Source organism: Pholcus phalangioides, unplaced genomic scaffold, assembly GCF_987345545.1.
Source record: "Pholcus phalangioides strain wild (caught in Gottingen) unplaced genomic scaffold, Ppha-v1.0 ptg000003l_1, whole genome shotgun sequence".
In the NCBI taxonomy this organism is placed as follows: Eukaryota; Metazoa; Arthropoda; class Arachnida; order Araneae; family Pholcidae; genus Pholcus; species Pholcus phalangioides.
In genome coordinates, this window is record NW_028301596.1 from 45640355 (window position 1) to 45665890 (window position 25536).

General features: G+C 37.8%; 2 protein-coding genes across 5 annotated transcripts in view; both read left to right on the forward strand.

The window, feature by feature from the left end:
• LOC149088684 (gonadotropin-releasing hormone receptor-like) overlaps window positions 1–7661 on the forward strand; it is a 53247-nt gene extending 45586 nt beyond the window's left edge. Inside the window, exons 3-4 of the mRNA XM_089248892.1 lie at window positions 5381–5564; window positions 6899–7661. Coding sequence (XP_089105018.1) covers window positions 5381–5564; window positions 6899–7506 — 792 coding nt within the window. The 3' untranslated portion in view covers window positions 7507–7661. The remainder of the gene's footprint in view (window positions 1–5380; window positions 5565–6898) is intronic.
• A 10210-nt stretch (window positions 7662–17871) lies between these two features.
• LOC149088685 (uncharacterized) overlaps window positions 17872–25536 on the forward strand; it is a 51304-nt gene continuing 43639 nt past the window's right edge. For 2 of the 4 annotated variants that reach the window (XM_089248920.1, XM_089248901.1), the window contains exon 1: window positions 21687–21751. The gene's annotated coding sequence lies outside the window, so the exon portion shown is untranslated. Of the gene's footprint in view, window positions 18213–21686; window positions 21810–25536 lie in introns of those variants that run through there. The other 2 variants (XM_089248904.1, XM_089248911.1) reach the window with 2 other exon arrangements.

Here is a 25536-nt window from a genome sequence, read left to right on the forward strand (position 1 = left end):
TCTTGTGAAGTCGAAATCGAACAATAAGCAATGCATAATCTCTTCTTTTTGTGTCCCACAAGAAAAGTCATTTGCGCAGCATAGTATCTTTTTCTTCTATTTCTTAACATTATTATAGAGATTTTTCTTACTGACGTACAAAAAAAAAGGCAGAAATGGAGGGAAGAAAATCTGCAGTTTTCTCTGCGAGATCTTTTAAAGTGATTCGAAATTATTTTGAAACTGAAATTTGAACTTGTCGCCAGTCAAAATGAAATGAATCTCGGGGGAGAAGTTTGTGATCTCTTCTGGCATTTTTTGCTTGGTATGAACAAAAAATCATGAAGATTTTTCTGTGCTCTTTTCGCATGCTTTTATTTTCAATAATTTTTTTTAATATTTTGAATGTTAGGTTTGAGAATTTGTCTAAGGAGAAAGAAAAATCGTCGAAATTTCCGATGAAAGTTCAAACCATGCAGATAAAGTAGTTTTCGCCTCGCCTCCCCGTAATTAAAACCTTCAAAAAATCTGTCTTTTAAAATAAAAAACTTATGTATTTTTTTTTTGTTTTTCTCGTGTGCATCAAGTAAAGCAAACAGACATTTTTCTCCCCGATGCACAGTGTATGTCAATGTTCATCTTACATGCGATAAGTCATTAGAAATGAGGAGCTAATTTCCAAAAGGGAACATTTCCATTTTTCCTAACTTAATAGTAGAACTAAAAAACATATTTCTTCGAGATGGACTGCTTTACAAAATAGCGCAACAGGAAGAATACGTGAGTGGTATAAGAATATTTAAATGTTATGTTTCTTGATCAACATTCAATGGAGTTAATATAAATTTTAGAGATGTTTCGTTCTGAAAAATAAGTGGAAATGTTAAGCGGTTAGAATTTCATTCAAAACGTAAGTCGAAAACTGGAAATTTCTACGCCACCCGGGCACGTCCCGGGGAGCCTCAAGAGAAGAGGGGCCTCACAAAAACGAGATCCGGTTGAAATGTATGTATTTGATCGGTGACTTAAACATTGATATTTTAAGATCTGAAGACAAATATTTTTTCTCATGTGAATTTGATGTCAAGATCTGGATTTGAATCGTTAATTAATTCTTCAACTAGAGAAACCGATGAAACGTCAACTTGCATAGATCATATTTTTTTGTAGATCCAGAAATTTAAATTCAAAAAAAGCTGTACTTCTCGATTTGTGCATAATTGATCATAAAATGGCTTTATTTTATTTAGAAACAGATCATGACAGCAATGACTCAAATTGTGAAACAAGGTGCTTTACCTATCTTGATAAAAATCAATTGATTGATAAAAATGGTTACGTGGGATACTGTTTACAGTTGTGAATCTGCAAACTCGGCAATGAATACTTTCTTGGATTTAATTAAGAATCGTGTTGATGCTTCTACTAGAGTAAAGTATAATAAAAGAATAAGAAAACCCTGGATTACGAAAAAAAATTATGAAAAAATTAAATTTAAACATAGATTATTGAAAGAAATTAAAAGGAAACCGTTTGATATTGAGCTGCGATATAATTTCAAGACATTTAGAAATACGTTAAACAATGAGATAAAACAAAATAAGAATAACTATTATACTGCAGCATTTATTCAAGCAAACGGGGATTCGAAATCTCAATGGAATTTAATTAACAAATTAATGTGTGAGGATAAATATAGCAGCATTGACACGGTTTTTACTGAAACAACTGGTGAAATAATGAATCCAATTGATATTGCTGAATGTTTTAATGACTTTTTTTCTAATTTTTGTAACAATGATCTTCCTAATAATTGTAATTCATTAAATTGTTCAAATTTAAATTTTTTTGAGAAATCCTTTTTTATATGCCTTACGGGTAGTCATGAAGTATTGAGTATAATAAATTCTTTATACTCCAAAAAATCGTCAGGATTTGACAAAATTAATTCCATAACATTGAAGTGCATTGCACCATATGTAAGGTGATGTCTTATCGTTTATGTTTAATTTAAGTTTTATCATTGGCGAATTTCCAGAGTGCCTGAAACTTGCAATCGTTTCTCCAATATACAAGAAAGGGGACAAAAAGAATGTTAATAATTACAGACCGATTTCTTTACTATCTGTCTTCTCAAAGGTCATAGAAAAAATAATTAAATCCAGAATAATTAAATTTCTTGACAGCATTAATTTTTTTAGTGAGAACCAATTTGGATTCAGAAAGGCAAAAAGTACAGAGGGCGCTCTTGTTAATTTTCTTTCAAATGTGTATATAGCAGATAACAATAATTGTAAAGTTGCGTCATTATTTTTAGATATCAGCAAAGTTTTTGATACCGTGAATCATAGAATTCTTCTAACCAAACTAGAATATGCAGGAATTCGGGGTTTACCACTTAAATTTTTCAAAACATATCTTACTAACAGAGTTCAAAGTGTGAAAGTAAATTCCGTTTTGAGTTCTAAAAGACAAATTATATCTGGTGTACCTCAAGGATCAGTACTTGGACCTATTTTATTCCTAATATATATAAATGACCTGTGTAACTTTAATTTGAAAGGAAAAATCACTGCTTTTGCTGATGATTTAGCTCTTTGTTACTCTGAAAGTTTTTCAATCAACTTGAGGAATAACATGCAAAATGATTTTAACTCAATAAATATCTGGTTTATAAATAATAATTTAAAATTAAATATAGATAAAACTAAATATATGTTATTTGGTTCTAGTACTTTCGATGATTTTGGTGTCCTAAAATATCATAGTATGACAGATGGCTATATCTCGGATTGTATGCGCACAGTTGTAAATAGAGTAGACACCTTTAAGTATTTAGGGATTTTTTTAGATTCAAAACTATCCTGGAAAACACATATTAATTATTTGAGTGTAGAACTAAATCAGAACATTAGGAAATTTTATTTTATCAGGAATAAATGTTCCCAATCAATTTTAAAACTTCTTTATTTTGCATTAGTAGAATCTAGATTGAGTTGCGGCATTACATGTTGGGGTGGGACATACGTCAGCAATCTTTCTTCACTTTTTGTCACACAGAAGTCCTTCATCCGTATCATTCTGAGTAAAAATAGACTCACGCATACATTTCCACTTTTCAATCGATTAAAGCTACTCCCTCTGCAACATCTGTACGTTTATAAAAGTTTAAAAATGTTTTATAAAAGAAGTGGCCATCTCAATCTGAAATTACATAAGTCTGGAATGCAATTTAGACGTCATACTATACAGGTACTAAGGCCAAATAAAACTCGTTTCCAAAAATTTTTCCTTTATTTAGCTCCCAAAATATTTAATTTACTTCCTCAGTTAATAAAAGAACAATCATCTTCATGTACATCTTTTTTTATCAATTTAAAATCTTGGTTGTTAACTCAAGAAGATTTAAATTATCTGTTTCATATTGTAATGTAATCTTCTTTTATCTTGCATACGCTGCTAAATGCCGCTATGCTGCTAAATTTTTTTGTTTATCAATTCCATTCCTGTTGCCACCTTTTTCTTGGTGTTGTGTGTGTGTGTTCACAAGCTTGCTTAGCCCCTAAATGTTTTGTAACTGTGTTTAAAAATCTTAAATAAAGGAAATTTAAATTTTCTAGAATTCACCAGGTAGGACCTGAGAAAAACACTTGGCTCGGGAGCCCATGATGCTCTTAGGACGGCCCAGCATTCAGTTGATCATTTTTATTGCACCCTGGTCATTTTCTGCGCGCGAGGAAACACTATCATTCACGGTGGAAGCTCCCTTAACGCCAGAGAAGGACAACCGCTTTGTTATGTCCCTTTTGAGTGAAAAATACCGAAGTGAATAAACAAGGTAGATATGTTCCCTTTTCGATAGAAACGACTAACTTCAGATTGTGATTTCTACCAAAAATATTCCCGTTTGAATAAACCCTGTTGCATAATCCGATAGAAGTCATCCCAAAGATTTGGAAACCGTTAAATAGCGTATTTAGAAGAAAAAAAAACGGAACTGCACTGTCCTTTTTTTGAAAATAAGCTCCTCAAATGAAGTTAAAGAGGAAGGAATCTGGATGGAGTACGACCATAGACTAAAGATATAAATACTAGAATATTATTCTTACTCTGTGAGTACGACAGGTACTTTGAAACGACGGAGGACAAACCGAGATAACGTTGATTGAGATAGCGAGAAATATCTGAGTCAAAAGAAAAACATAGCAGAAAAAACATATGGTGAATATGAATCATTGCAGTGGAGTAGAAGATAAAGTTTGGACAAAATGATGATTAGTAGAGTTCGGAAGTTTTGCACTAAAAATTGTCGAAATAGGCAGGCAAAAAGGTTCTAAAAATGCCTTTAATAGGCACTAAAAAAAAGCACTTATAATTTTTGAAAGGAAGAAAAAATAACTAAAAACAGAAAAGAGATATCAAGGGTCCAAAAACTAACTGCACTGAATCCGTCTATTGTTTTAGTTATAGTTTATAATAACTGCATTAATATCCAAGTTAAATTGATTTCAAGCCCAAAATAAAATGTTAGCAGACCCTCAGAATTAGGCCAATTCCAGGGCCACCATTATCAGACGCGGAGCCCGTAGAGAAAATTATTTGTGGGGCTCCCTTGAATTTGCGAATAATTCTCGTTTATTTGTTTTATTATTTGGAATAACCCCATTATCATTTCTATAGCTGAAGCATGGCTATCTTGTTCTATTGTTGTAAAAATATTACCACGTATGTGCGTAATATTATGATGATACGTAGTAAAGATAAAATCGAAAAACATCTAATTATGATTCGTCATTGGGAGTCTAAAGAGGGAACATCGTTCACAAAAGAAAATAAAGAATAAGAATCTGGTTATATAATGTGAACGGTGGGATGAAGTTATGCACAATATGGGATATTGGAGGGTAGGTGCTCTCGAACCCAAATATTTTCATAGATATATATTATGGAGAGATGGTGGCAAATATATATATATATATATATATACAGTAAAACCTCTCTTTTTCGGACACCGGTGGTTACAAAAAAAAAGTTCTTCCGTAAAAGAGGGGTGACCATTAATGAGGGGTTTGAAATGCATGCTTTTGTATTATGTAAGGGGATCTTATTATTCTGCCATAAAAGAGGGGTGACCGCATCTGAGGGATGTTTGTTAAGAAGGGGTTTTACTGTATATTTTAGGGAAATATCGAGCTCTATGCAAGTTGATATGTGTGTGTGCCATTTGAAGTGGTAAGAAAGATTACTTGTATGGAACGAATCGTGGTGAGAACAACACAATAATTTATGATAATTTTTCAAAAGTGATCGTTTTTCTATATCATTCACATTCATTTTTATTGCACCTAAAATTGATATGTAATGCCGTGATCATATGTATAAAGTCCTTGCTGTTTCGCAGTTGGTGATATTCAGCGTGCAGAAAGGACCTTTCGTCGAGGATTTCTATCAGTGCGTGTCACACGGTTTCTACACAGCCAGTTGGCAAGAGCAGATCTACACGACCATGAGCCTAGTCGTCATGTTTGCGATCCCGCTTCTCATCCTCATTGTCACCTACACCTGCACTTTTTGCACCATATCCAGTAAGAGATTTCATTTTTTCCATGAACTAATTAAAATCTCCAATTTTCGAAAAATATTTATTTGCACAATTTGATAATAAATTATGCTCTAAACAGGATATTTGAGATTTGATAATAGATTACATTAGGGGCCGTTCAAGTATTACGTAAGCAAATTTTTAGCCATTTTTGACCCCCCCTTGTCAGCAAAAGTCAGCAAAATGCTGACCCCCTCCCCCCCCCCCCTTGTCAGCAAAATCGTCATCAGCTCTGCCCCTCTGAATCCTAACTCATATTGTCATAAAGGGTGGTTGATGACGCAAGCATTATCCAAACCCCCCCCCCCCTTGTCATCAAAAGTCAACAAATCGGAAACCCCCTTCCCCCATTGATGATGACGTAATACTTGAACGGCCCCTTATATGTAAAGTCACACAATTCTATTTTGCATTTGGTTTTCCATATTCTTTCACATTCTCTCCGCTAGAAACAGGCACGAAACTCAAATAAACGTGAAAATTCAGGCATATATGCCACTTTCACTTCCGATGTGGCAGCACTTCTTAGACAGGGAAAAACACTTAATGGGCAATTTACTACCGATTGAGTTGTACCGAAATGTGAGTAGTATGTGTACCTAACAGTCTGAGTGCATATTAGTGTTATGTGTGAGTTTTTAATGGTGCCATCTATATTAAAAATTGTGAATGTTACCTCTACCATTCGGAAATAAAGAAAATAAAATGCAAAAAAACAGCATGCTGAATGCTGATTACTATGGCGAATCACCTCTGGCCAAAAAAGCAACGCGGACGAAAGAAAAAGAAACCTTCTGAGGGTAGAGCCTAATAAGGCTATGAGAACTTTCAAAAATCACAAGGAATGTAACAAAAGACAAAGTTCTTTATGAAAGAAAACCTCTTGCCATGGTCCAGGAAAAGCAATAAAACTAATCCGATGGAAGGAACAATTCATTATATGCAAATAGAGATGGATTGTTGTTTGTTCTTTTTTTAATGGTTCTTGTTTAGTTGGGAAAAATTATTGTGATGTTGGATTTTTTTTTTATCATTATAATGGCACCATCTGTTGGGAAAATTGGGAAAAGTGACATTACAAAGGGTGTGCGTGCAGGTGTCCTCCTTTCTCAGTTTTCGACCTAACACTATGTCAACCTAAATACGTTAGGGCCACTCATGCACTTAGAACAGACATTCCGGAATGTACCAATTCGTTACAAATTCTTCAGAGGAATCTTCACGAGGCGTATGCGCGGTTAAATCATAGATTTTTCCAGTATACTCAATTATTAATTTTATATTCTCTTTTATTCATACCATTTGTTCTTCGTTTAGGTAAGGAAGACGTTTTCGGGTCCCATCTGGCCCACTCCCCAATGGACGGCATGCGGAGGAAGATCATCAGGAAAGCAAAGATGAAGTCCTTGATGGTAACCGTCGTCATCGTCGTCGCGTTCATCGTTTGCTGGACGCCGTACTACGTCATGATGATCACGTTCATCTTCCACGATCCCGGCGATAAGCTCGCGGATGACCTCAAGTCGGCGATCTTCTTCTTCGGCAGCTCGACCGCCATGATCAATCCTCTCATATACGGGGCTTTCCATCTGAGCAAAGGGAAACGAGGCGTCAGGAACATGAGCAGGACAATGACCACCTCGAAGAAGAATAACAGCAGCAGCAGCGCCATGTCGACTCGGCTGGAGAGCAGTTCCGCTGCAGCGGGAAGCAGCAGGTCCTATCACAAGAGGAAGACGCACGTGGTGCGTTCTCCGGAAGCGAGGGAATCTTTCCTGTTCCTGCCCGACAACTGCGACGTGCACCACGACTTCGCGAAATCCCCGAGCAATGGAGGGAAGCAGCACCAGCAGCTACTGGCCATAGATCTGCGATGTACTGCTGGTCGTGCATCGGCTCGAACGAGCGCGAACTCGAATATTTAAAGTGTTTTAAGATGCTTTCAGAATTTGATTACACGAACTTAGAAAAACTCTTCGAGTCAATGGACATCCCAATGTAAATTTTTCTCCCCTTAAACACACGCCATGTGTATATCATACCATCGTTATGCCGTAGACAATAAACTTATCATTGTAAGGAAGGAGAAGCTTGATTTTCTGAAAGGAAATTCGACATTAACCTTTGGCGGTCCAGAGGTTTTTTCGGCACTTCGTTGGTACAGTCAGCACCTCCTAGAGATAGAAGGCCTCTGCACTGTTTGCCACAAGCGTCATTCACACTACCTAGCAAGTTTGCCACATTTTGAAACACAGCATCCTATTTCGTTTGTTCTTATTTTGGCGTAGAATCTTCCTGATTGGCTCGCAAATACCACATAGTGATTGGATGTGAGGCATAGAAAGTGCCAATTCTGAGCCCTAAATCATTTTTTTTCCTCACAACGATGATACTGGCACGAGCAGGGAATTTTTTTTCCCTGAATATTCTGAGGGAAAATTGGACTACTTACTGACGTCACAAGCAAATTGCGGAGGCCATCTATCTCTAGGAGGTGCTGGTACAGTTCGCACTTCATAACGCATCCCCCACGATGAGAAAGACCCCTGTATGATTGTCCTTATGCGGTTTTTGTATAACTTATGAGTTCTGCTAGGAAGCCGAATTCACAAAGGCCTTTCTGTCATCGTAAGGGGCCTTTGTAATAATGAAGTACAGGGTGGACCGCAAAAGGTTAAACGTCAGTGATGGTAACCCTATCGAGCAAAATTTCCCTTTTGAATTTATTCTATATAACCTTTAATTCATTCTATATAAGCAGTGTTTGTCATCTATGAAGGAAGACGCAAGTTAAGTAATGAAACCACCGCTGTGGTGGTCGAGTGGTTATAGTGCCGGACTCGTGATGCGAGGATCCGGGTTCGAACCCCACAGTGGTGGTCGGCTGAAGTTGGTTTTCTGTGGTTCCCAACTTCAAGGCGCAAATGCGAGCCGATCTCCCCGTTAAAAAGTCTCGCCACAGAGAGCAACAGTCCTACAACGGTAAATCATTCAACCATAACACTTCACTCATCGTTAGTAAAACTGGGGGCAGATGACAGCACTACACATAACAAGCATTACACAGAAACAAACTATACGTCAGGTTGCACTACACGTACACGCACATTCCCGCATTCCGCATTCTCCGAGCCTGGAAACCGGAGAGTTGTGGAGTTGTCCAAGAGAGCCCGTAAACTAGTAGAACGAAAGTTTTCACGGTTTTCTGAGCTCTCAAACCGGAACTGGTGCTGTCCGCGCCAGTAAACCAGAAAGCAGGGGAGGCAGGGGAGGACATAATAGAAATAAAGTTTCTTTTGCTGCCAACCAGTACGGAAATTTGGTACCTCTCGCGATAGGAGGGGGTACCAAATCACAGGGGGTTAAGAGAAAAAATAATGGCTGAAAAAATTTAGAGGAAAAACGGTGTATATATGGTAGAGAACTGCACATAAATATTGCCTGAATGATGGGACGCCTGGTGCCACCTATTAGATAAAAAAACTATCTGTTAGAATTCTTAAAATGGTTGTTGGATTTTAACCAATGGTAGAATGATAATGAACAATATGTAGTATGAAATTTTTTTCCCTTTTTCGTGCTACATAAGTGTAAATTTTATGCGGTAATATATCGGTCACTATGCATTTATGTTTTCTGTGGAAAATGATTCTGCGGTAAACTTAAAAATATAAAGACTGATAGTATTGAGCAATATATTTAGTTTCATGCCACATGTTGTTCGTTTCCATGCTACACACCAGTTTAAAACCAACAAAAATTTTATTTTAAAAATTAGAACAGATAGTTTTGTTTTTATTCAACAGGTGTCAGCATGGGTCCTAACTTCCTAACGCGATTTCTCGTATTCACATAATAGGAAAATAAAACTATCAATTAATAGGAAATATATAAATCAGAAGGCCAGTAAAAAATCTCTGTGGGTTCGCGAAAACTTTCATTTAATATCAGCGGTCTACAATGAGAAAAATGTTGAAGGCTGAACAAACCGTATAAGGCAAAGGCTTTTGGTGTCAATGGGAGTACTTTGGTGGCCCAGTGACAGGGCTCCGCCCTTACTGCAGCGGGCATGACTGATTGAAGGTGTCAATGAGTAATTTTATCCATTACCTTATAATTCGAGACTAATGTTCTCTGAACATTTTTCTTCACGATGCCTCAGTTTTTATCAATGAATTTGGGTTTTTTTTGTCCCGGTTTTTATCAAGATTTGTGCCGGTTTCTCAGTCGCATGGTCTGGCCATCCTATCCTGCGCCTGCTGTTCAGTCTCGTACAAATAAAATCAATTTGTTTTCAAAATTTCTTTAAGTAAGTAAATCCAGTGATAACATTTCTCGGGCATTATTTCAGACTACTGATTCGGGCATCTATTATTTTAAGTTAGATGCCTGACCGGTCATGTAAATTTTAGGAGATTTGTCCAGCCCGATCTTTAATCGGGTCAGAGAAGATCATTGCAAATTCTTCCAGATAATGTCTCAGTTTCGGGATGGGTAAGGTACGAAACAAAATGCATGACGTCACAGATTTATTTAGGACAGCTATTTACACGTATTCACAAGCAGAGATTTGACTGTACAAGCTAAAACACAGAATCCTTAAAATTGGCTTCTCACTATAACGCAAGAATTACACTCGGTTTCTCTTTAATGTTGCGCACATACTCGAACGAAGAGGTACGAGGATCGCGACTAAGAAGAAACCGCATAGCGGTGGAGGAAGAGATGTCCGCACGTACTTAGTATGGGGAGGATATGGCCACAGAGGGGTTATGAAGGGTGAAAAGAAATAGCGGGAAACATCGTGTTAACTAGCAACCCTATCAGTGCGAATCGTCAAATCCTTCAATGTGCGCAGCCTACTCAACCCAATTTCTCATGCTAGCCTACTCAGCTTACAGTTACTCAACTGAACTGCCACGTTTCACTTTGATGGTCGCTTTTATAGAGGCAAAAGAAAAGTCGAGAAGTTTATTATTCTATCTCACACACACACACACACACACACACACACGGGATTCCATTCTTTCCTTTTCTGTCTACAAAATTCTCTTTACGCCATGACGTCGCCAAATTATCTGAGCTGTCGCCATACTCGCCAAGCTGGCACAACCTTGGCGAGATTAACAAGCAAATGCTTTAATTTTTATTTTTTGAACGGAATATAGCCAACCTGTTTACATTCTTTACTACGGAAAATGACGTAATGAATGATAAATGAAAGGACTATTCACATAATTCTCGTAACAGTATCGATACATACTCAAGGGGCCGTTCAAGTATTACGTCATCATCGATGGGGGGGGGGTTTCCGATTTGCTGACTTTTGATGACAAGGGGGGGGGTGGATAATGCTTACGTCATCAACCACCATTTATGAAAATATGAGTTAGCATTCAGAGGGGCAGAGCTGATGACGAAATTTTGCTGACAGGGGGGGGGGGTCAAAAATGACTAAAAATTTGCTTACGTAATACTTGAACGGCCCCCAAACCGTTTTTAAATTCTCAAAGGTATTATCAATGAGAAATTGTATTTTCTGGATGTTATGCCGAAACAGTCTCTTCGTATTATCAATGAATCAGAAATTATAATGCGGGACAAACATCTTTTTATGCACTCATCTAATATTGCGGGAAAATGTTGTTCCTGGTAAAATAAAAATTATAAAATATCAATGAAAAATTATGATTTAAAAATTTCTTAGCTTCAAAGTTCCAAGAATTTTATTTTTAAAAAAAATCGCCTGACTTAACAATAAGGTCTTGTTAAGATTGTTACAAAGTATCGTTTTCAAAGATAGTATTTATTTTCACGGAGAGCGAGTTTTCTCGAAAGTATTTTCTAGAATTAGATATACTAACAAGGGTATCACACTTTTTAGAGCCCTAAGTATATAAAAAAAAAAAGAGAAAAATTAATGATCCATAGGAAGATTTTAGTTTGGCTTTTTATAGACTCTTATTAACCGCCAAAATAGATTTCGTGGACTTGTTTAGGAAATATGTAATATGACGGTTTTTTTTTCACTTATTTTCTCTTATATTGCAGTTTTTCCCGTTGGCGAGGACCTCATATACGAGTTTTATAGAGATTTATAGCATTTTATTGAACTCCAGCGGAATCATTTCTCATATATTTCGCATTTTATTACTTTAGAGGAGAGTGGGAAGACTCGAGAATAAGCTTTACGAGAGCTGAAGCTTATTTTCTTATTTTTACTCTATATCCAGCAAAAACGGGAAGCTGCTCCGAGAATAACGCAAATACTGTACCTACTCATATGAAGTCAATATTGGTACGTACATGGGTAGCAATATAGTATTGGAGACGTTTCCCTGATTGTAGATATTTCGAGAAAATCACGTTTCTTGTCATAATATTGTCGCTTTTTGACGTAAAGTACGGACGGTACCCGGAAAGTATTTCTCCACATACGGGCTATAAACCGGAATTCTGTTGGATTCAGGTTTCAGATGAAAAATGTCCAAGGTAAAGACCGATATTTGATTCTTTCTTCTCCCACATAATTCTTTTATACGGAATACATACAGGGTGTTTCAGGAAGGACTCACAAACTTTGAAACAGTGATAAAAGAAAAAAAGTTGAACAAGTGGTATGGGCACGATAGGGATTTGAAATAAACCGGTTTGAAAAATTAGTTAGAGCTTTGCCTGGCAGATGGCACTACTTTCTACTTATCCATGTACCTGTAAACATTCCTCCTGGGGAATTTCTAACGAATTGGTACAGAAACGTGTTGCGTGTATGCGTAGATGCGTGACCCTGGCTTATTCATATTGTTGGAATTATATGACTGTTTCGTGTTGTACGAAACAACTCCGGTCATATCGCCATGCAGGAATTTACTACCAAACGAGTTGGGTTAGAAATGAAGGCACATCTATCGGTGGTTCCCCTAGGCTCGTGAGAGAACTTGTTATTTTTGTGTTCTTCCCCGGGATTGATCCTGCGTTCCTGACGGAAACATTCTTGATGGTGGACGAGAATCTTAAGACTTCACCACTTTGGCGCTTGTTCGTGTTATACTGTTCTGTTATACGTGTTATACTATCAATCTTCTGTATTTTGAAGTGGAAATTGCAAATACCTGATTTTTCATGTTATGTGAGTATACGTGTTGAAGGTCTGCTTTGGTCTCTGCGGAGAAGCTTTATTTTCCAATTGATTGGAGACCGGCTCGCATTCGTGCCACGAAGTTGGAAAGCCACCAACAGATGGCACTACTATTACTACTATTAAACCACACATGCACCTCGTACACATTCCTCCACGGAATTTCTAACGGATTGGTACATGCCGGAATGTGCGTGTACGTGTTGTGATCCTAGCGTAAAGATTGTTTCTGTGTAATGCATGTTATTTGTAGGGCTGCCATTAGCCGTAAATTTTTCTAAATATGAGTGGAGTGTAATAATTGAATAATTGTACCGTTGTAGGCCTGTTGCTCTCTGTGGTGAGACTTTTTAACGGAAAGATCGCTTTTTTTAACGACAGGTGGCACTGCAGTCTCTGTGCAATGTGGTATTTTGAGTAGTGGGTAAAATTAACCTATACAAACACTTGTCACACCAGTACCTCCTAGAGATGGAAGAAGAGGACGAAGTCTTCTGTAGAATGCACTGGTCAAACACTGTTACAACTTGAACAGCTCAGTCTTCAGAAAGGGTAGCATGACTTAAGATCCTGGGATTATGCAGGGAAAAGCTCATAGGTGGAGATAGACTTGGAAATCTGGGGGGAACGGTCATTATTGCTGGGAGGGGCACGATGATGATGATGTCAATTCATATATATACATAGATACATTAAATCAGTTGACTCCACCTTTGACGCTGGGGGGAGGGGGAATGCCCTTCACGCCCCTCCCCCGTATCTCCGCCCATGGAAAAGCCGTCCCGGTGCCAGTCTCTAAGAAACAAAAGCTGGTTGAAATTCTATTCTTCTCTTATTGCAGCTTTAGTTTAGAGAACAAATTCTCGCAATGACCGAAATGTTGGGATATTTTTCAGATCAAAACTTTTTTGTTTACGAAAACGTGAAAACTTCGCCTTGTCTTCGACAAACTGTGACTTAATCTTTGACAATCCAATATAAGGAAGTTAAGTTTGCTAAAATTAATACATGACTTCATCGAATTTCCTACATCACCTTTTTCAATGTATTATTTTCCAGTTTCGTTTTGGCAGTGGAATAGCCACGTCTCCTATGGCGTCGGAAGTTTGTCGAACCTAAGGGCAGTGCCGTCTTAACGCATGGGGCCCCACCCGCAACGCCCGGGGGGGGGGGAGCCTCAAGAAAAGAGGGCCTGAGAAAAATCATTCGGACCAGGGCTCATGATCAGTGCCATCTTAATGCATGGGCCCACCCAGGCACGACCCGGGGGCCTCAAGAAAAGAGGGCCTCACAAAAATGAGAACCGGTTCAAATTTCCGAGAATTCGCCAAGTAGGGCCTCAGAAAAATCACTTGGCCCGAGTCCGTCACAATGACCATTGGCGTACACAAGGGGGGGGGTCTACCCCCTCCCCCACCCCTTGAGTCAAGATTATAGTGTTATTTTTCAGGGAAAAAAAAGTAAACCCTCCTCAGAAGGGAAAAACATCTGAAACCCCCCCCCCCTCGAGAAAATTCTGCGCACGCCTATGACTATGACCACTCGACCACCACAGCGGCCGATCACATCGACTGCAGCTACGGTGCCATCTATTATCCTAGGGCTCTTAAACTCTTAGCCCGCGGGTCACATGTGGCCCATGAAGCTTTTTGCTGGGAGCCAGTCGATGAAAAGGTTCACACAAAGAGGATTTGTAGAAATGTCTGGAAAAAACCCTCAATGAAAATCCTCCAATTCTAAAAAATACATCTTAAAATAAAGAAGCACATGATTTAAAATTAACTTTTAAAACATTTCAGAATTAATGAGAAAAACAATTTCATAATTGAAACAAATGACTTCATAATTATTGAACAGTTTTTAGAATTAATGAGAAAAGTCACATTTCATATTTATTGAAACTAAATAATTTCAGAATTGGTGTAAAAAAGTATCTCGTAATTAATGAAAATTCATAATTAACGAAAAATTATTTCACAATTATTGGAAGAAATACTTCAGAGTTATTGAAACAAATAATTTCAAAATTATTGAAACAAATAATTTCAGAAATTATTTGACATAAATATTTCCGAAATTATTGAAAGAAATATTTCCAATATTATTGAAAGAAATAATTTCAAAATTATTGAGAGAAATTATTTCAGGATTATTGACAGAAATAATTTCAAAATTATTGAAACACATAATTTCAAAATTATTGAAACAAATAATTTCAGAAATTATTTGACATAAATATTTCCGAAATTATTGAAAGAAATATTTCCAATATTATTGAAAGAAATAATTTCAAAATTATTGAGAGAAATTATTTCAGGATTATTGACAGAAATAATTTCAAAATTATTGAAACACATAATTTCAAAATTATTGAAACAAATAATTTCAGAAATTATTTGACATAAATATTTCCGAAATTATTGAACGAAATATTTCCAATATTATTGAGAGAAATAATTTCAAAATTATTGAGAGAAATAATTTCAGAATTATAGGAACAAATAATTTCAGAATTAATGAAAAAATATTTCCGAGATTATTGAAAGAAATGATTTGATAATTATTGACCGAAATAATTTGAGAATTATTGAAATAAGTAATGTCAAAATTAATGACCAATTATCTTTGTTTCAATCAGTGTTTGTTTCGGTACCCTCGAGTAAAAGCGAATTGAAGGGATTCACAATTTGGCAATCTATGGTTATATAATAAAGAGTGTTTCAACTTATACCGTCACTAGCCTGTATACTTAGTAACATGCTGAAAATTTCAAAAAACTTGCGAGTTTGAAAATGCTAAAAGAAACTTTCATAAAATAGACAGATTTTACTTAACCTGCAAAAAATTTATCCATAGTATAAATTTATGGATACTTACAAGTCCCGGTTGATGCATTTTGAATAAAATATAGCTACTTTGACTTTTCGGGTTGTAAATTATTCAGAATGACCGGGAGAAAAAGAAAATGCACAGACATGTTTAAAACAAGGCACGTTTCAAAATATTTCACCTCAATACGAGTCATAAATAGCAAAAAATGTTTATTGAAAATGTTTCCCTAAAATATTGTAAAAAAAAACAAAAACAGTATTTGCAGTGTACTTACGTACAGGGTGCCAACAAAAGTAGGGAACCAGAATGTCACTCTAACACCAGAGGCGTATTTATGGTTTTGCCGCCTGCGGGCTACACGAATTTTGCAGACCTTCCCCCATTCTGGTCTAATTTTCTTGACTACTCTTTCATCGAATTCGCCACCCTGTGCAATAACCCGCTTCGCCTCCCTCCACTCCTTCAAGTAGTACACCAGTGTTTCTAAGTCACTCTTTTGTGGTCATTCCCATACTCACACACTCTTTTGGTCACTCCTACGCTCATAATACTCTTTAGGTCACTCATTTGGTCATTCTCATGCTTGCACAAGCTCTAGGTCACTCTTTTTATTTCTCACTGACATGGTTCTTTGCTGGGTCACTCTTTTAATGATTCACTATTCATTGTAGTCATTCATTATAACACAATTTAAAAATTTTGCAAATTAACTTTATTCCTGATTCTAGTAAATATTGCGAATTTAAGCGAGCTTCGTTGAAAAAAAACGAAGCATTTTTATTTTAAAAAACTCTGCGTGAGAATCTCGTGCGATGGAACTTATAGGCTGTTTAACCCCTAGGCTGCTAGAACAGTGTGGGAACACACACACTCCTTCCCACTTCACCCTATATAACCGAATTTTCTTTTCTTCCAAACTTTCCAAACTGTGTGCATTGCCAATTATACTAAAGAAGAGGACAGCGATCCTCTTTTTTGTCCTCCTCCTTTTGCTCTTGTTACCGGTTCATTTTGAATTCGACTCTTTTGTCTACATCAGCGAGTAACTCCCGTTATAAGCAGTATTTTACGCTATTTCTGCTACTGATGAAGGAACTTCATATAGTTCCGAAACGCGTATAGCCGTGGCTCCTTTTTGCAATTTTGGGTCAACTAACGTCGGTCGTTGCCAAGGTTTCTAGAATAGGGTCGTTGCCAAGGTTTCTAGAATAGGGTCGTTGCCAAGGTTTCTAGAATAGGGTCGTTGCCAAGGTTTCTAGAATAGGGTCGTTGCCAAGGTTTCTAGAATAGGGTCGTTGCCTTGTATTAAAGAAGAGGACGTTCTACGATTCCAGCGGCGTGCGTTATTGGGGAGGAGGGGAAGGTAAAAAACCCTGTCTTTGTCCGACACAAAGCGTCCAAACCGACCGACCCTCCCAAGTTCATTTTCTTACACTACCACTCCCCCCCCCCCACAACCACAACCAATCTGCTTCTTGGAACTTCAGTACACAATCAGTCATTCCTACGAATCGATTTTAATGGGGAAAAAAGCGTTCCACTTTCTGTGACGGGATTTTCTTTCCCTCGGAAAATTTCACTCTTGTGTCCCTAAAGAAGTTTACTTCAAATAAATAGTCGGGAAGAGTTTTGTATGGGTGGTTGTATCAATGAGGGAGCGTAAAACATGCAATATAAATCTTCTTTTTTTAAACGCACTAGGAATTGCTTATTTTATTTATTCTGAATTTTCATCGATATTCTGGAATTACATCTTTAATTTATTCTGAATTTTCGCTAATTCTCAAATAATTTCTAGCATTTGTTCTGAATTTTCGATTCCCCTCTCTCACAGAAGGAAAAAAAAAATCGGGGCCAAGGGACGCCCCATTATTTTGGATGGACCCCGCGTTTGGTAAGAGCGGCCCTAGTTCTAGAGCCGAGGTATCGTGACAGTCAAGATCGTCATAACCATAGCAGTAAGAATAAGAATACTACATTATACCCAAATTTCCTAATTGATTTTTCTTTTAGTTTCAGGCCACATATGGGAACTATAATTTTTATATTACAATTCATCGAAAGGATGGACACTATTTCTTCTCTTTTTACTGACCGTTTATCATATTTCCCTTTAATTTTAGAGCACATTTGTATTTTTATCGGTAATTCTTTACACTTAGTGTATGTTCTTTTAACTACAGGCTCCGAAGGGATTTTCCCCAAATAAAGCGTTATCAGTTATCTGTTATCTCACTCCGCACGACGACAAACAAGCTTTTCGTCAGCAGAAAAAAGCTCTAATTTAATAATAATAACTTTTCCTTTGCCAGACGGACACACAACGCATGTCCGCGTTTCAACACTTGATGTTTGAATTCACGATTCTTTAGAACACGTGTTGCTAGGTTGCGTGAGCCGCAACATTATTCCAATTCCACCGGATATCTTTGTTTCCTTTCCAGCTGTAACCGAATGGATATTTTTCTCGTTTCTATCCCCGTATTCGTTACGACAAAACAGAAAGGCGGCCATTTTCTTTTTATGCTTTATCGTTTAGTAACATAGTGAACAACAAAGTGATAACCATGTTAAATGAATTCAAAATGATGTAAGTGCTAATCGTTAACTGATTTGGAGAATTTCGAAAAGACAAAAAGTAGAGTAAGTCATTTAAATAAGGTCAGTATAGACTTTATACTATAAAGTTTAAAAAATTATAATTATTAATTATTTCACCATTAAATGATAATCATTATTAAGAAGTTACTGCATGATTTTTGTTTTCAGGAGCGCCTTAAGCGAGTGTGCAAGGGGTGCGGTGCACCCGGGCGGCAGCCAAAGCTATTGTTTAGATAAATGCAATTTTAAAAATTGGATCAATGAAAACTAAAAGACACCACGCACTGTCACTCTTTTGAGCCATACCTTGACAACGAAAATGTTGAGAAAACTTGGGGTAACAGACAAAGCCTGGGCCGTAAAACAAGAAACAAGAATGGACTCTATGACATGGTGCAAGATAGTCTGCATTTGATTCGGCCAATGCCCCCCCCCCCATTCTCCACCAGGACCCCCCATGGGCGGAGATACGGGAGGGCGTGCGGGCATTGCCCCCCCCCCCCCAGCGTCATCGGTGGAGTCGACTGATCTAATGTATATATGTATATATGAATTGACAGCTTTTTCACGGGGAACTTTATAATAAATTTACAGTACAAAAAAAGAGGAGATGATGATTAGAATCGTCTCGGGCTAGAGCCCTGTCAGCCACACCCAGTAATTTTTCAAGAGCGGTCAAATAAAATCAAAGAAAAAAAATTAGGTTCGCACTCTTGTCCGGAGTCTGAAGCACCAGGAAAACCCCCAAACATCCTTGATTTCCGCCTTCGGAAGCTTGGAGTAAGTATATATTTTTTGGCGTTAAAAAGGTTCAACAGTATTTAAAAAAAATTTAGAATAATTAAAAAATTAAGGCCTAACACAGGAAGGAAAATATGAGGGTTCATCAACGACAGCCGAATGAGGAAAAAGTTATGGGGCATAATTAAGAACAATAAAATAATTCTAAACAAAAAAAAACAGAGCTCCTTTAAAAGTGGGACGTATGGTCAAGAACATTTTGGTTAAACATTGATGTGCGGTTCCGAAAAAAAAAATCAGGCTTATCCCAGGATCCCCTTGGCCAAAGCCCTTTCACCCTCCCACCATGGAAGTCTTTAGGGGAGGCACCATATCCCCCGCAAGGGGTGGGCTGGCAAGGCTCCAGCCCTGGAGCCCGGGACGACTTTCATTATTTTTTTGTTTTTTCACGCTGTAAATCGATCATAAGAGGGCCCGTGAAAGTCTGGTCGGGGGCCCCGCAAAAGTTCCCAGCCTAGGGCCCTACTCTAGGATGTGGGGGCCATGGGAGGCACACGAGGTTTTGCAACCGGGCGGCAGATGAGCTAGAGACCTAGGACGTGGGTTCGATTACCCGCAGGGAAAGTTGAATTTTCTCTCTTTCCAAAATATATCTTCGCATCAGCCACATATTAGAAACCTTTGCATGGATAGCGGAGAGTGACATCATCCTCGTATTGAGTCTATATCAGCGGTTCTCTTAATAGGCGGAAGGAGGACGCGGGAAGGAGGGGGGGGGGGAACAAAAAAAAATTTTTTTTATGCAAAAAATATTGAAAGAAAAAAAAATTAAAATTTCTTAAGAAAATACTTTTACATGTTATTATAATCACTTTCTGTTCATTTCAATGCTATTTGAAGGCTTAGAACTCAAAATTTCTCTTTTACGAAATTCGTTACGACCCACCCCTTAAACCCGCTGGCCCAAATTGGGGCTCTCGGGGTTATCTGATATGGCCCGTGACCTCAAACCTAATTTTGTAGAAATGAACTAAGCGGCACATTTACAGATCGCTTTCGATGTTGCTGCCGTCGCGGTGACTGGATGCTCTACTTTTCCTTATAGCTCAGAGCCAGTAATACTCGTATAAGCTTGATGATGCTATTAAAGTCCATACAGATCTTGGCAAAACTTTCTCGCGTTCCGCATAATCCATACGGAATGAAAACAAGATGATTATGCAATTTCAAAATTTTCACGTTTTTAAAGCATAATCCGCGGATTATACGCGCAGTGTATATTTAAAATAAAAATTTAAAAAAAAAATCGAGTTATTTTCAGTTGGGATAATACAATATAGATACAAAATATTCATGGATGATTTGCCAAATATGGCCCATGGATTCCTGGGTATGTACGCTGATGATGTAATCCTGATGACATCAGACGATGATCCTCAAAAAGCACTAAAAATGGTTCAAGATGAAATATATGAAATAGAACAATGGAACTATTTCAACAAAGCAAAACTAAATCCAGAAAAGTGTGAAATGGTATGGTTTTCTTCTAGAATTCTACCCACAAACACTTTTGTTAACATCATGGCACATGATATACCCTTCTGAAGGTATAAAATATCTCGGAGTGTACATGGACAACAGACTAAATTTCAAAAGGCATGTTGCAAACAGAAATAAACATGCCACGATAAACATTGATCAAATTCTGAGATTCTGCAACCTCAGAACAAAGTTGAGCATAAAAAACAAAATACTAATGTATACGCAGGTAATTTTTTCGACTATCCTTATTGTATGCAGCTCTGGCGTGGGCTTATGCCTCAAAAGGAAATATTTATACACTACAGGTTTTTCAGAATAAGGTCCTGAGAAGGTTCACAGGAGCGCCAACGTATTTTAAGGTTACAGACCTACACAAGGAATTGAATGTGGAATCTATATATAAGTATGTGAAAAGAACTGCAGAGAACTTTTTCAATAGGTTGGAAAATTCGAATGTTGAACATTTTCAGGAATTAGTCGCATACAATCATGAAGAAAGAATGAGTCACCTAAGACCGAAAAATGTGCTAATGATTCAGTACAGAAAAGAGTTTTTTTAAAAAAAAAGGAGAGGGAAAAATGGAGACACTTTCAGAAAAAACACAGCAAATAGGTAAGTAGTGATAGGATTGTAAGGCTTTCTAGAATAAAAGAAAATTAGTAAAAATGTATAACTAGAGTAGCATTATATAAACCAGGGGTTCTCAACCTTTGGAAGCCCGCGGCCCGGTTTCATTTATTTTTGTAAGTAGAAGGCCCGGTCAAACATACGGCTAACAGTGAATGATTGGGGAAAAATTAAACGACAAATGACTCGCGGCCGGTTTTATTGATGGCAGGGCCCGGCGTTTGAGAAGCACTGATACAAACATATTCATTTTGTAAATAGTTTGTATTGCCAATTAAGAGACAATTTATTGGTAAAGAGTATAAGAAAATGGGTCTGGCGCTCTATTTAACTGTTTCACGATCACGGTCACAATATAGATGTCAGCACTCTGCGCTTGTATTGTTTGTAGTTATCATTACACAATATAGATGCCAGCACTATTTGGCGCATGGAGTCAATGTTTACGTTCAGCAGCGCTGTCGTACGGCTGCTCTTGAAACTGCTTTAGGGAATTTTCCCTTCCACCAGATTTGAGCCAAGGTCGCGCTTACTACGATTGTAATCGTAATGAAGAAGTTTTAATCGTAACATGTTGGTTATTGTATCGTTCTTTCCGGGTTACGACGCGCACGTGACGGCGGACTGCACAACAAAACCGGTCCGTAAATCATTGTTTTGGACTTATTAGTGAAGTGTTAGCCATCAAGTGAGAATTATTTATTTGTGATTATTTACATATCATTGCTGAATAGAAATCGTGTAAAGTAAGAATATGATCTCTTCAAACACACTCTTATCAATAGATGGCTCCACGGGAAATGGTGAAATTCATGTGGAAATGGATCTTGATTCATTATATTAATTGTCTCTGTCGTAGCCCCATCTCCATTGAGTTAGGCTGCCAGTTGCATAGACTTTCTTCCCCCCCCCCTCCAGGCAAAGTGATATTCTGGGGCCCCTACAATGCAGTCGGTGGGGATCCAGAGAGGGGAAGCGATCGTCTCATCGCCCCAGGTCTGGAGCCCGGGACAATCCATTTATTTATTTTCCCACACTTATAAATTCACTGCAGGGGCCCCACTGCCAGGGCCGCAACTAGATGCTTGGTCACCCGGGGCAAGAGCGCATTTTGACGCCCCCTTGTAATGTTGAAGGGGAGGTTTCAGAATGAGAAATTTGCGCCCCCTCGGCAGGGCCGTCTTAACGCATGGGCCCACCCGGGCACGGCCCGGGGGCCTCACGTTCAGGGGGGCCTCGAGATGACTTCATAATAATGACGGGACTATATTGTAAAAATAAATGTCTCAAAAAAGAAAAAAAAACTTGAATCCCTTCTACAATTGTTTGTGGCGTCGCGTTCATATTGCCAAAAGGCATCCTCAATATAATAAAGGCCACACTTGTATTGCCCGTAGTGTACTCATTGAAAACGACTCTGGCGAAACCAGCTTTGGTATACTTCATTCCATTCGGAATGTAATCATTAACAAAGCAATTGGCGACCATCTGGAGCTGTTTCTTGTGTACGTGCGGCATTCGTAGACTAGCTACGACGAAAAGTGGCTTTGTCCTAAGGGAATTCGATTCACAATGGGCGAGACCAAACAGATCCAACTTTGACTAGTGTCCCGATTCCAAAGAATAGCTCTTTTCTACTAAGAGATAAGAATGGTTGCAAGAACTGAATAAAAAAAAAATTCAGACATTTTGAAAATAGGAGGAGGTTCACGGTAATAGGAGGCGAATAGTATGTTCTCCCCACCACTTGCAATGGTCCCTTCTCTATCAGCATTAAGATTAAACCAAGAATGCTTGTCCCCTTGAGACCTCTATCCCTTTTGCCGCGTCATATTTTTTAAAATCTATTTTTGTCTCCCCTTGCTTTCCCTGAAGAAGAACATTGATTGTATTCATGGATTTTTGTTTTCGGGAGATGTAAAAGGATTAGGCGGCTCCTTTTTAAGGTGTGAGAATTTTTAGTATCTGGTATCTCTGTGGTTCTTTGCTCGATGTACCGCGAAATTTCAGGAAAGCAAAACAGCCACCCCCCCCCCATACTCTTAGTTCATAATAGGGCTTTTTTTTCCTCAGAAATACTGAAAATATTCCTTGGTGTGTGTGTGTATGTGGCATGTCTTTATCAGTTCTTAATATTCATTTGAGGAGATTCGATCTCCTGCTCTATCTACAAGTCCATTTTTAAAAAAAAAAACAGATTCTCTAACTTTTCGTTTTCAATCAAATCAGTTTTTTTTAATTTTTTAAATGTTATTATAATATATCTCTCAACGAAAATGAAACGTAACTTTTTGAGTGGTGCGACGAAGAGGAAAAAAGCAGCAGAGAAAAAATAAAAAATTAATAAACTTCCAAAATTGAAATATTGGCTGAATTCGAGTTCCCCTCCATCTACCAGTACCACATCTATTGTTACACCCATTTCCCCAATTGAAGAAGATAATCTTATAGTTTCAGTACCAATTCACTCTGCTCAAGAAATCCCACGAGAGGAGTCATCATTTATATCAGTGAAAGATGTTACTACTCAACAGACTGATCCAGGATTGTGGAACGTCAAGGATACTACCACAGTGAATTATTGGATTCATGTTGGACCAACATCGTGCCAGAATTATGATAGTGACTTTTCGAATTCACGTAGAACATACACAAAAGCAGGTGGTGAGAAAAATGTAAAGGAAAGATACTTGACAAAAAATGTTTTTGAGCGCAAACTTCGAAATGGTGAATTCATAAAACGTGAATGGCCGCTCTATTCACCATCCAAAGGTCGTTTGTTTTGTTTTGTGTGCCGCCTGTTATCTGACAGAGAATCTCCTTTTGCTACTTATGGATTCAATGACTGGAAACATTCTAGTGAAGTTATCTCGGAACACGAAAACAGCAATGAGCACCAGCGATGCATGAAGGCATTTGTAACCCGTCATAAAGAAAGTGGATGCGTAAATTCTGCATTAATTGAGCAATATCACTCCGAACAGGAGTATTGGCAGAAACTATTAATGCGTGTAGTTTCAGTTATTTGCTTTCTTTCCTCTAGGGGATTGCCATTCCGTGGTGAAAATCAAATTATTGGGTCACCAAAAAATGGCAACTACCTCGGAGTATTAGAGCTATTGAGTGAATTCGACCCTTTTCTGAAAGAGCATTTGAGGCTGTATGGAAATCGGGGAAAAGGAAATCCATCATACTTATCAGCAAATATCTGTGAAGAATTTTTGGAATTGATGGGACAACACGTTCTCAGTGTTATTCTTAAAGAAATAAAAGATTCTAAGTATTATTCAATAAGTGTGGATTCCACTCCAGATATTTCACATGTCGATCAACTAACATTTGTTATTAGATATATTCAAGGATGGGAACCCGTGGAACGTTTTTTAAAATTCATTCCAATATTTGATCACGGTGCCAAGGCTTTAACTGAAACTGTTATAGGTTTTCTCGACAAGAACGAAATTCCGCTATCAAACTGCCGAGGCCAATCGTATGATAACGCATCAAATATGTCTGGACGCTACACTGGGTTGCAAGCACGTGTCAAAGAGCTTAATGAATTTGCTATTTATGTCCCTTGTGCTGGGCACAGCCTGAATTTGATTGGAGTTAAAGCGGTAGAGAGTTCTCTACAATCTGTAAAATTTTTTGATTTCATTCAGCGCCTGTATTCATTTTTTTCCGTCTCGACGCCGCATCGGTGGAATACTCTAGTTTCATCAATAGGAAAAGCTCTGGTTGTAAAGCATCTGTCGGACACAAGATGGTCATCACATTTTGACGCTGTTCATGCTCTCTGTGAAAGTTTTGAGAAAATTGGCCATGCACTTGATTCTATATCAACAGATGCCCAACAGGAAGTGAACGCAAGAGTAGAAGCAGCAGGACTACGCAAGAAAATGGAGAGCTTGGATATGATTTTCTTGGTAATTCTTTGGAATGACATTCTTGAAAGAATGAACAAAGTAAGTAATATTTTACAGTCAAAGGATGTAAATATACTTACTGCTGTGAATCTTTTGGAGTCTCTGAAAATATATCTCCAAGAAATCAGGGATAAGTTTAGTGAATATGAATTAAAATCTAGAAGTAGATGTCCAGATTTAGATTATAGTTACATAAAAAAGAGGGAGAGTAAGCGAAGTGTACGGCTCACTAGATACGATGGAGCAGAAGATGAGATATGTTTAAGTGCAAGTGAAAAATTTAAGGTAGATACATTTCTTCCAGTTTTGGATTATTTAACTTCTGAATTGATAAAACGTGCAGAAGCTTATTCATTGATTGGAAATCGATTTTGCTTCTTTGGAGAGTTGAAAAATATCGACGCTAAAGAGCTGCAAACAAAGTGTGAACATCTTGCTAATGCATATCCCCAAGATCTCGATCAAAATGACCTTTTCAATGAATGTGTTCATCTAAAATACTACATAAGCAACGACGAAAATTGTGATTCACGCTCTCTCTCTGAAC